At 43.0% G+C, this 12907-nt stretch overlaps 1 protein-coding gene across 1 annotated transcript in view; it reads right to left on the reverse strand.

The window, feature by feature from the left end:
- exoc6b (exocyst complex component 6B) overlaps window positions 1-12907 on the reverse strand; it is a 108120-nt gene that overhangs the window by 5181 nt on the left and 90032 nt on the right. The window contains exon 20 of the mRNA XM_037976724.1: window positions 30-142. Within this exon, the coding sequence (XP_037832652.1) occupies window positions 30-142 (113 nt within the window). The remainder of the gene's footprint in view (window positions 1-29; window positions 143-12907) is intronic.

Raw genomic sequence — 12907 nt, forward strand, 5'->3', positions numbered from 1 at the left:
CCGAGCCGCGGGGCGAACGGGTCACTCACTTCTCCAGCAGGGCCAGAGCCGTGTGCGGGTTGACTCGCAGGTATCTGCAGCTGGGCTTGCCGTAGTCCGCCAGGTAGGTCGACCAATCCCAGAGCGTGAAGAGGTCCAGCAACTGAACAGACGTGGAGATTCAGAGACAGTCAGGGACCCGGAGGGACAATCGAAGGTCAAACAGTCCCTAAAGGGACGCTTAAAGGGACCATCTTATCATAACCAACTGTTAGCTCAACATCTGTAAAACTGACGGCGTTGACTTAGCTGTGGCGGCCATCTTGAATGAATCAGTCGCAGACAAACATTCAAGGATTGTGTGACCTGTTCTGGAAAAATGAGTTTTTTTGTTTTTGATATCGAGTAAAATATTTTCAAATTCTGCGTCTGAAACGCTTCAAAATGAGACGCAGTTTGTTGGGATTTGGGGATTTATCTCCTGGAGACCAGCCGGATCGAAAGCTCGGGAATCCTCAAGCTTCACAAAGACCCTGATTATACGAAGGGATTTCCCAGCAGCGAAAAACGGTCGATTTAAAAGGGAGATTAAGATTATTTGTTGTTTTAGTTACTGAGGTCACAAGATGGCGTCTTTATGGACTCATTTTTACACAAAAATCTTTTTTTTTTCATGTTTTTTTCAATTTTGTGACCTCATTATGTTATTATGCCAACTTTAAAAGCAGCGATGGGCACGACTCTCAGCTACTACCACAACAAACATGAGCTCAATATCTGAACAACTGAGCCGTCTTTCCAAAACCTTTCTGTGAGTTTCATTACAATCTGTGACCTTGTCCCTGAGATGTTTTGCTAACGGAGAGGTGCCATCTTCCGCCCGAGTGTTGCGTAACCTGCTGAACTCCGAACACATGCAGGACCGGGCGAAGCCGTGAGCAGGGAGCCCCAGTGAACTCTGGGTAACACCAAACACGCAGATCCAGAGAGGGAAACCATATGTGAGCGAGGAGGAGGAGGAGGAGGAGGAGGGACGGAGAGCAAAACCACATGTGGGGAAGATGGAGAGAAAATGAGAGAGTGGAGCTGGAAACAGACACCGAATGGCGGCGGCGGCGGAGGAGGAGGAGAGGACAGGAAGGGCAGCAGGACGCAGATAAGACCCAGAGAACGGGATGAACGAGCGTTAGGAGATAGAGGCAAACAGGAAACAGAACGGCGAGGATGAAAGGAGCAGAAGAGACCCACGTGGATCCTGGACGAGTCGGGCTTTGGGTTTCTGAAAGCCGAAGCTTTTGATCTCTGTTTGGTTTCCAAAGCTCAAAGCGTCCGTCTGCCTGCGCTGTTAGCAAAATATCCAAGATGGCCTCCACAGCTAAAACTTGGGGTGGTAGTAGCTGAGCGTCATCCTGAATGTGTACTTCCAGAACTATACAATGAAGGAGATCTTTGTCTAAACGTTGGCATCAAGGATGGTTTAATTTGTCGTTTCGTCTTTTGATCCAGGTGTATAAAACAACTGGACCATGCATTTTATACACTTTGTGTTTATTTCTGATGTTCATTAATCAAGTAAATAAAATCAAACTATTGAACTCAGCTGTCTGTTAGATAAATATCCCGTGAACCACTGGGTGGATTTTAAAGAATCCAATTCAAGATGTTTCAGAAAGGCGGCTGAATGTGTTTCGTGCAAAATTGAGCCACTATTTTGACAGAAAAGTTGCCGCAGACACCTCAAATCCTCGATTATTTAGTTCCTGTAAACTTTAAACTGTGAGCTGTAGTTTGACATCGCTGACGGAAAACGTCTCCAAGTCAACACAGTCCAATTCAACCAATTTATCCAACTGGATAAATTCATTTTAAAACCGTCTGAATTCACTGCAGTTTAATCCAACGCAGTCAGGTTTGGTTTTAAATCCCACAAAGTCCAATTTAACACAATTCAACACGACTAAATTCAATCCAGGTCAACACAAACTAATCCAACCCAATTCCAATTTAATCCAATTAAATGTACATCAATTAAATACATTTTAAATTCAATATAATTATGTCAGATTTGGATCCAAACCCCTTTGACCACAATCCAGTTCAATCCAAGTCAATCAAGTCTAATTCAACCAAATTCCAATTAGATAAACTCAATTTAAACAATCTGAACCTAACCCCAATTCAATCCAGTGCAGTCAAGTTTGGACTTAAATCTCATTGTGCACAGTCTAATTCAATCCAAGTCAACGTAGTCTAAATCCAATCTGATGTCACTGAGGTCCAATTAATGCAATTCAACATGACTAAATTCAATCGAAGTCAACATAATCCAACACAACCCCACTCCAGTTGAATGAATCCAGTTTAACCCAATTAAATGTACCTCAATTAAATACATTTTCAATTCAATCTAACGGGATCAGATTTGGATTCACATCCCTTTGACTACAATCCAGTTTAATCCAAGTCAATACAGTCTGATTTAACCAAACTCCAATTGGATAAACTCCATTTAAACAATCTGAATACACCCCAATTCAATCCAGTGCAGTCAGGTTCGGACATAAATCCTACTATGCATAGAGTAATTCAACCCAAGTCAACGTAGTCTAAACCCAATATAATCCAACTGAGTAGGTCCAATTAATACGATTCAACATAACTAAATTCAATCAGAGTCAACATAATCTAATACAACTCAATTCCAGTTGAATAAATCCAATTTAATCCACTTAAATGTAACTCGAATCAATCTAATGAGATCAGATTTGAATTCAAATCCAGTTCAATCCAATCAGGTTCCAGTTGAATAAATCCAAATGATGATAAAGAATTATCGAAAAAAGTGGTCCAAATCTACTCCTCTTCATTTTAAAAGTGTGTTCCAGTAGAATAAACCCTGAATGTGGGAGACTGAGGGTACAAAGCGGTTCAATTGAAGCGTTTAAACAAATAATCTTCCAATTAGTAACATTGTTTTTTAAACAATAGTATAACGGGAGCACGAGGACCTCAGTCGTTTCTACGGCTGGTATAAATCAAAGCAAATAGGTCACGGCTACGAGTGGAGTGACTCCTTCAAACAGGAAGTGTCCTGAATATTTTCTACATCCAGCAAAAGTTCAGCCGGCCTTCAAAGCGAAGACGAATGCTTCCTCCGTCCTCTGTCCTCCGTCCTCTGTCCTCTGTCCTCCGTCCGACTATCTCCTATCTGCTTTCCTCTCCTCGGGTCCTTTTACCGCCGGGCTCCCCTCTCCCTGTCCTCAAGTTCACCCTGGCCTGGCCGAGGTTTGACCCGTTAATCCTCTTGAATAAACAAGTACAAACAGGCGTGAGCGCCCAGAAACAGGTACGCACGAGGTCACGCCAAGGAGCCGTGTTAATTAGACACAGAGACGGGACGACGGTTCAGTTTTTCCATCTGCGGCCAGGGAGCGAGAGAATATTTGATCTTTTCAGAAAAATCTACAAATTTATCACAAACAAAGTAAACCTGAGCAGATCTGTCGCTTGTTTGGAAACTCTTTGATCTTTCTGACATAAAACTCAAATATGTTCAATAGAGTTTGAGTCTAGATTAAGAATTTGTTTTTAAAAAGCCTGATCAAGTCCAGTTTAATCCAATTCAGTTCGATTTAAACTGAAACACCGATCTCACACAGTGTAATCTAACCCAGATTCAAATGGATAAAATATGACCAAAGTCAATAAAGTTCCAATTCAATCCAGTTACACACAATCCAGTTCAGTCCAAGTCAATTCAGTTGAATTAACCAAATTCCAAACGAGTTATTTCACTTTATTTAATCACAATGTGGCCAAATTTACTCAAACTCCGCTATACACAGCCTGATTCAATCTGATCTCAATTGATAAGGTCAGACTTCGATTCAAATCCCTTTAAACACAACCCAGTTCAATCCAATTCAGTTCCGATTTGAACGCAAACACCAATCTCACACAGTGCCATTTAACCCAGTTCAAACTTTAAGGTCATATTTTATGACTAAAGTCAATCAAGTTTCAATTCAATCCAGTGCAGTCAGATTTGGATTCAAATCCAGTTACACACAATCCAGTTCAGTCCGAGTCAATTCAGTCAAATCAATCAAATTCCAAACGAAATGTGCCCAAATTTACTCAAACTCCGCTGTACACAGCCTGATTCAATCTGATACCAATTGATAAGGTGGATTCGATTAAAATTCCTTTGAACCCAACCCAGTTCAATCCAATTCAGTTGAAAAAATAAACAGATTTATTCAAATTCAGTGTACCCAAATTCATACAAATGCAGTCAGATTTGTATTCAAAACCCTTTAATAACCATCCAATTCAATCCAAGTCAATACAATCTAACCCAACACAATTCCAGTTGAATAAATCCATTTTAATTCAATTAAATCTATTTTCAATTCAATCTAATGAGGCCAGATTTGGATTTGGATCCCTCTGACCACAATCCAGTTCAATTAAAACAAATTCCAATTGGATAAACTAAATTTAAACAATCTGAACATAAACCCAATTCAATCCAGTGCAGTCAGGTTTAGACTTAATTTTCAACGTGCACCGACTAATTCAATCCAAGTCAATACAGTCTTGATTCAATCTAATGTCACTGAGGTCCAATTAATACGATTCAACATGACTAAATTCAGTCGAAGTCAACATAATCCAACACAACCAAATTCCAGTTGAATAAATCCAGTTTAATCCAATTAAATGTACCTCAATTTAATCTAACGAGGTCAGATTTGGATTCAAATCCATTTGACTACAATCCAGTTCAATCCAGTCTAATTAAACCAAATTCCAATTGGTTAAACTAGATTTAAACAATCTGAACATAACCCCAATTCAATCCAGTGCGGTCAGGTTTGGACTTAAATCCCAGCGTACACAGACTAATGCAATCCAAGTCAATACAGTCTTGATTCAATCTGAGTGGGTCTAATTTCAATCGAATCTCTTTACACACAATCCAGTCCAGTTCTGGTTGATTTAGTCCAATTCCAATTCAATCCAACGCAGTCAGACTCAGTAAAATGAGAAATTATAAGACCGTAAGAGGTTGAGATAATGAAAGTAAAAGAATCTAATTTCAATTGGTGACGTTGAATTGGTAACAGTCAGCTTTTTAAATTAAACAATATTATTATTTTCCTTTTTAGAAACTGTCATTAAAAGAAAAAACGGAAAAGGAAACAGAACCGAGCGACAGACGGATTCAAGGTCAGAAACAGAAAGATTCCTGCAGGAGAGACGGACGAGAAAAAACAGATAAAATTCCTGGAAATGGAAAAAGACGTGCGGGCTTCCAAAAAAACAACAAAAATAAAAAATAAATAAAAAAAAAAAGCCACATGCGATCCAGCAGCAGGTCCTGCTGGAAAACACACACACACACCTGACCCTGGATTCACCCGGAGCACACACACTCGGAGAAAACGTCAGGTCTCTTTCTTCACCTCTTGCTGAACTTTCCTCTCCGCCGCGCTCCCCCTCACCTCACCTCGCCGTGACCTCCCCCGCGCTATCGCAGCCGTCTCCTCACACACACACACACACACAGATTATTGCTTCCTCTTATTCTTCCAGGGGGGGACGAGCACGAAAACAAAGTGATGTGTTACCCTCACGTCTTGTTTTCTCCACCTTCAAACCTCTCAATCTTTGTTTTTTTTTTTTTTTTGGTTCTCTTCCCTCCGTTCGCCGAACTTGTCGTTCCTCTCGGTCGTGACATCGTTTCTCTTTCCACCTCTCCGCCCGGACCTTCTGCTCACTTATCCCTCCGTGTTTTGCAGAGTTGTTAATGGTTATTCCGGCTGTAAGCGGGATTTATTCGTTTGGGACCGCTGGCCGAACGCCATCACGTTTACGCTCTGCGAACACGAGCGCCGTTTTGGGTTACGCAAAGTTTCTACCTTTAAAAGGAGAGAAATGTGCGACCGAGCGCGGCGAACCCGAGGCGCTTCGGGATAAATTCAGTGCTCTTTACGCCCCGTGAACTGCCACGATTACCCGAGCTCTCCAAGCTGTCCGTCTGCTGCTGGAATCTGAGGTCAGAGGTCACTAAAAGCAGGGAAAGTGGACTGGACTTTTATCAAACGCAGCAGCCAGCTTGGCACCTGTCCATCTCGACTGTCCTCCAACCTGTCCGTTTATCCGTAAGACGCTGCTGTCAAAATGTAAAATTAGAAACCCAAACCCAGGAAACTGCTGCTGTTGGCTCCATTAATTAACTGGTAATTATTTTAACGGAAAGAGCTACCCAGGTATCGAGAAATCCCCAAAATGATTCAGGAAACAGAAGTCAGTTCCTATCTGATGAAGTGGGAACAGGATGGTTCACCATGACATTAAACCCTTAGAGCAGGTGAATTATTAGGTCCCATCAGGGGCCAACACCTGGGTCAGATGGGTCAGGTGACCGCTGGCGTTTATATTTAACTGGTAGTCAAGGTATTCGAGAGTCACGCAAGGATCATCGAGCTGAAGCCTTTCAAAAATATAAAAGACTAAAGACCTCCTGGGTTTCTACAGATCAATGCCACGGCGGGTCCTTCATCCCGTCAGCGGTGAGGCTTTCCAACCAAACCGTGTAAACCAGGGGTGTCCAGTCCTGGTCCTCAGGGCCACCATCCTGCAGGTTTTCCTTGTTTCTCTGCTCCAACACACCTGATTCAGAGGTTAAATCACCTCTTCATGTTCTGCAGAAGCCTGATAATCACTCATTGATTCAAACCAGGTGTGTTGGAGCAGAGAAACAAGGAAAACCTGCAGGATGGTGGCCCTGAGGACCAGGGTTGGAGACCCCTGATCTAATGAAAGACCCATATTTGATTCCTTAACCAAAGATCTATAATTAGATCTTCTATTCAAAACCCATGTTTATATCCTCTAACCAAAGATCCATGATTTATACGGTCCAACTAAATACCCACAATTGGCTCTTTCAACTAAAAGATTCAAGTTTAGATCCTCTAACCCAGGGGTCTCCAGTCCTGGTCCTCAGGGCCACCATCCTGCAAGTTTTCCTTGTTTCTCTGCTCCAACACACCTGGTTCAGAGGTTAAATCACCTCTTCATGTCCTGCAGATCATGAATGACACAAATTGGTCCTTTTTTCTATTTGTTGTTGGAATTAAAACTAAATAAAGATCTACTGACATGCAAACATGTTTGTTTTTATGGTCTACAGACATCTATGAAGTCTAGTTACTCATTTTATTTTAAAACATTTTGATTCTTTAGGCCAATGATTCCCAAAGTTGGGGTCGGGGCCCCAATGTGGGTCACCCAACACCAATCAGGGGTCCTTAGATGATCTCCAGACATCAACCTACAACTAAAAACCCAGTTTTTATGATATATTTGCACCATTATTGTGACAGAGAATTGAAATACAAATCATAAATTGATTTTAAAGATAGCATAATGGATGTTAAGACTGTTTGTGTCGTCATTATGCTCTTATTTAAAAAGGTCTTTACCTTTCTTGGATGTTTAACCAGCCAACAGATGGGATTAAACATCTCTGTCACTGCTTTAGGCTGAACTCTACCAACGTTTTATCAAACTTTAAATATTCCTATTTAACTTCACCTGATTTTACATGAGTACGCCCGAGTCCGTGCGTCCAGGGGGACTAAAGACTTGGACCGAATCCCAATTCTTGCTGTAAGTTTGGAAGCAGAAATAAGAGTAAAAGCTTCTCTTTGTTACATCTGTTTGGTAAACACGAGCCCAGACAGACCAGACACAAAGTTTAAAGGTTACCCAAAGCAGAGAAAGTGCTTTCAAACGTCTCCACGGAAAACAGTTTGGTTGAAGTCGTGTCTGTCATCAGCCAGGCTTCTCTCAGCTCCACCACTTTACTCCAGAGGTCAAAGGTCACCATCAGCGCACAAAGCCCACGCTGACACCAGTCACCCAGGTCTTGCTTCCTGTCTACCAGAAGCATGTTTAGGGTTTAAAAACAACAAAAAGAAGAAAATAATGATGGGCCATCTTGACACTTGTCCATCACAGTGGTTATCTCGTCCCCTTTTTGTCCCATCTGTCCTTCAGCCAGGAGTCCAACCCACTGAAAGTCCAGACAGTGGTTTTTATTTTATCGTGACAAACAACAGCGGCTGTCACTCATCTGTCAGCTCCTGTATCTGCAGCTCTCTGCTCACTTATCTCCACATTTCTGGGAGGACGCTAAAAGCTGCTTCCTGTTACGGCAGCCCGGTTAGGAATCAGGTATGAGACTTTTTAGAGAGTTTCCAAACACATCTAACAAATCTGGGACTAACTTTTTAAAAGTCCCACCAGATCTTCCTTTCCAAAATGGATGCAAAAGTCAATTAGATCCATGCATTTGGACCTTATATTCACAAACAAAAAGTCTTTAGATATATATATATTTCTTTAAAAATGTGTTAACTGCTTCTCAGAAACGATGCAGCAGCTTATTTTATGCCCTAGAAACCAAAACAACAATGAAATAAAACGTATTTATATCAAAGTTTTCAGCAACAAGGCTGTTCAGAAATACAAGAATACAAAGTCGGCATAAAAAACACAATAATAGCTAGGAAACCAGGATATAAAAAGCTAAATTAAACTTATCTAAAACAAGAAAAACTGAAAATAAAATTAGGAAAACCAATCTAAGAAGTAAAAAACGGATAAAAAGAACTAAAAACTTCAGCTGAGCAGATCAGAGACGATACAAGCGAAGATAAACTAAACTAAAAGTACCGGAAGGCCAACTAAGAGTTAAAATATTTCAATAAAAGGCCAACTAAAAGGCACGAAAGACTTAAAAAAAATATAAAATAAGAAATAAAATCATAAAAAATGAAGGGGAACGGGGAAATCTTTATCCAAGCTACTAATAATACCTTTCTGCTTCTGATTCGTCGTTAATAAAGCTGCTCTCAGATCAGGATTTGTTGTTGGGAATGACCCTCACCCCGACTTCAAGATGGCCGCCGCTGACACGCACAACCTGCCGCGCTCCGATGAAACGTTGGTGTGGTCGTAGCTGACGGTCGTTTCCCTCTAACTGCTAACAGATCAGATCTCAGTTTCTCGCTCCGGCACAGAAAGGCGGCGGGCGATATGCACGGTTAGCTGGCCATGGCGGCCATCTTGAACCGACTCCGAAAAGGTTAAACGTGCATCCAGTTGTTACGACACTGGTTCTGATTATTCCAGCTCTGATCCCAAGTTGGGAAGCGGCATGTTTCGTCTCAGCTGGAGCAGAATCCGACGTGACGCTCCGCAGGGAGAGACTTCACACTTAACCCCCGAAGCCGGGAGGTCAAGGGTCGCGGCGAGGGGTTATCAGGCGACGCTCAGGCTGCTACCGTCTCCCCAGGGGGGGGGGGATTCTTCTCCGACTCTGACTCCTGGATCCTCGCCAAACCCCGCCTTCGCTGCAACATTTGTTTGTAACTCCACATCGTTAGCACATCACAGCGTCGCCGCCTCGCACGTTTGATTCCACGTTCCCACCAGAGGGCCAGGAGGTAAATGAAAACCAAAAACCATCTGCCTGCTGCCAGCAACCACAACACAGAGCTGAGCTTTATTAATCCTCCGAGGGCCGACGTGTGCACGCAGCTACATCACACGCAGCCGAAGGAAGTTATCCTTTGTTCCCCTCGAGCGGAGAGGTCAGAGGTCAGCGAGGGAACAGCAGCTCCGCCGGCTGCTTGTCAGAATCCATGAATTTAACTTCGACTCAAACGGTTAATTCACTCTAAACAACTGGTGACAGAAACCGTGAAAACAAAACAAAACAAAGTTTTCTCCGAGAAACGAGCAGCGAACAGAAGCGGAGACGAACGGATTCGATTTATCTGAAAGCTGACGGTTTATTCACAGCGACTCGGCTACAGCTCAGATAAATTTGTTGTCATCCATAATTTACAGTCTGAGAGCAAAAGACTTGTTCTTAAAATTTTAAAGTAGTCAACGCTGTCTTGTCTGTTAGCAAAATATACATGAACCACTGGGTGAATTTTAACCAATCCCTCCAGGATTTCTGACATTTTCCTAAAAGTTGCGATTTTTTTTTTACTAAAATCAATAAACAACCATAACTTTTAATATATAAACCAAAAATCCTTCCTAGTTTTGTAAGATAATTACCAACAAACATTGACATTCTCAAAAGGTGCTTTATTTGAGAACTTTGATNAGCTTCTAAACTGACATTCATGAGCATTTCTGGATTGTCCCTGGTCTGCAGCTCTCCTCACATGTTTTGCAGACACAAAGTGTTTGTCGATGCGTTTATGTTCCATGATTACACTGCAGGACGTGCAAAACAGCTGCAGCTGGGGAGGAAACTGGTTTGCTGAAATCTTTGTGGGCAAATGTGAAGCATTAGCGCACATTTTGGCTTCGGTCGCTGCTCCTGCACGCTCCCGGCATTCTGATGTTAACAGGAAGTGACGTCACGTGTCTTCTTCCTGAGTTATTTGGGGTTATTTTGTATTCCACGCTACACAAACCCACAAAGAAGAGACTAGACCGCAGAAACGGTGGAGAATCACTTTAGAAACAATAAATATTGAGTTAAAGTTGCAAAAAGTTGCGATTTCGCGGGGTTTGCTTGATTTTGCGTTAATAGCTGCGATCGCAACATCGCAAAATCCTGGAGGGTGTGGATATTACGCGCTCCGAGCAGCAACAGGTCCATCCATGTTGGATGAGATCGTGGAGAACGTTATTGCACCTAAACGGCTGTAACTCTGCTGTTTCTCATCATCGGATGATCTCAGCTTGTAACTCCGGCATCAAAGGCTGCAGATGCATCCAACGCCTAAAATCAACATCTGGATGACTAAATTAAACTCTGCTAGATCCAAGTTAGGCTGAAGTTTAATTATTTATTTATTTCAGATTCTTTCTTTGTCTTATTGGTTTAAATTAAGGAGTCGTTTTTGACTTTCAGCCGTGATACTCCATCAGAAATCAGCAAAAGATTTCAAGCTTTCACACCAAGAATACACCGATTGTCTCAATTCCTGTTCCCAGCTGGTCTAATCCTGAGGTCCCCAATCCCCGGGGCGCGGACCAGTACCCAGTCCGTGAGTCATTTGGTACCGGGCCGCAGAGAAAGAATAATTAACTTAAAGTATTTCCATTTTTTTTTTAATTTTCGGAGTCTGAACGACATTTATTTTGGAAAACTGACCAGATTCTCTCCACTCCATCCGTTTCTGACTCCCTCTTGATGCGTGTCAGAACGCTCATTGAGGTCACATGATCCGTCACCGCTAAAAACAAACCCACAAGCAGCAAAACAAGTACAAAACAAACGTCTCTGGAAGATGGGACCATCTAGATCAGGAGTGGGCAATCCTGGTCCTCAGGGCCACCATCCTGCAGGTTTTCCTTGTTCCTCTGCTCCAACACACCTGATCTGAATCAATGGGTGATTAACAGGCTTCTGCAGAACATGAAGAGGTGATTTAACCATGAATCAGGTGTGTTGGAGCAGAGGAACAAAGAAAACCTGCAGGATGGAGGCCCTGAGGACCAGGATTGGACACCCCTGATCTGGTTACTGAGTGTGGTGTTGTGGTGTCTCTTATTTTGAAGGGCGTGTTTAAACACAGAGATCATCAGGGGGAGGAGAAGCTGTTATACCAGGACGCAGCTAACAAAGCTGCGAGGACACGTTGGATTTACGTTACCCCTGTTTCATGCCGGTCATATCGTTTTATTTTGTTGTATTTATCCGCCGCACCTTTAAAGGCTGCTCCGTGAAAACACTGTCTGATAACGAACCGGTCGGGGACCGCTGATCAAAACGCCGCCGCCGTGCTCCGCCGTGCTCCGCCGTCGAGTTGCTTCTCGACCCAAAGCCCGAAGAGTCGTTTGTTTGTTTCTTTTATTTTCTTTCCATTTCTCCCCCCCATAATCTTCTCCCTTTCCATCTTTCCTTGCTTATTTTTACAGCAATGACGTTAATCCCGCTACCTGCTTAGAATGTGACAGACTGAAATGTGATAAAAAAAAAAGAAGAAGAAAGCGAGAGAGGAACCAAAACAAGAAGAGAGCGGCGGTGGTTCAACCAGGGGTCTCTGTTGTCAATTAAGACGCTGCGCAGACGGAGAGCGACGCAACGAGAGAAGGCTCAAAAAGAATGATTGTGGAAATATCACGGCGAGCGGAGAAGGAGGTCAGGCGGAGGGTAACTAGATGTTACGGAGGAGGAAGGAGGAGCGGGACGATAAACGAGTGCAGGCTGAAGTCAGCGGGGCCTGCTGGGAGCTGCTCTGCTCTGATAAAGCAAATAAAGACAGAACGCTCCAAAACAAACCGGCCTGGAAAAACAGCAGCTTTTAGCAGAACTCTGAGCTCCATTTAGATTCAGGAACTTCTTTAAAAGAAGAGAAAAGAGAGAAAAGGTCAACTTAACCTCAGCTCGACTTTTTAAAAGTTGATTTGGCTGCAGACTCGTCCCAGAGGTTAATCCCTGGTCGGGGGTTCAGTTTGGGTTCGCCCAAGATTCCAAGTTCTAAAATTGGGTTTTGAAAACTTTGTAGGGACTTTACAAGATTACAAGAGAGACCCCAAAAAAGTTCAGGCAGGCGGCGTCCTCCACGACCAGGATCACCAATCATTGGGGAAATCTTCGGTGTGAAGTCCTGCCCTCGTCCTACTCACCAGAAAGATTTATCCCGCTGTTATCCACGCTTCCAAGACACTTTCCTCCGCCCTGACACGATTCCAGGACCGTGTCAGGATCGTGGCAAAGTCCTGCTTCGAATTCTCCTCAACCAAACCGCATCAGAGCACAGATTTCCCATCTCACGGATCTGCTGACACCCAGGACCGTAGCTCCCACTGAGGACCCCGAGGTCCGGACCTCAGTGTTTTATAAAAACATGAATCCAAACAAGGCTTCTGAACGGCGTGG

Source organism: Kryptolebias marmoratus, linkage group LG7 (genome assembly GCF_001649575.2).
Source record: "Kryptolebias marmoratus isolate JLee-2015 linkage group LG7, ASM164957v2, whole genome shotgun sequence".
Taxonomy (NCBI): domain Eukaryota; kingdom Metazoa; phylum Chordata; class Actinopteri; order Cyprinodontiformes; family Rivulidae; genus Kryptolebias; species Kryptolebias marmoratus.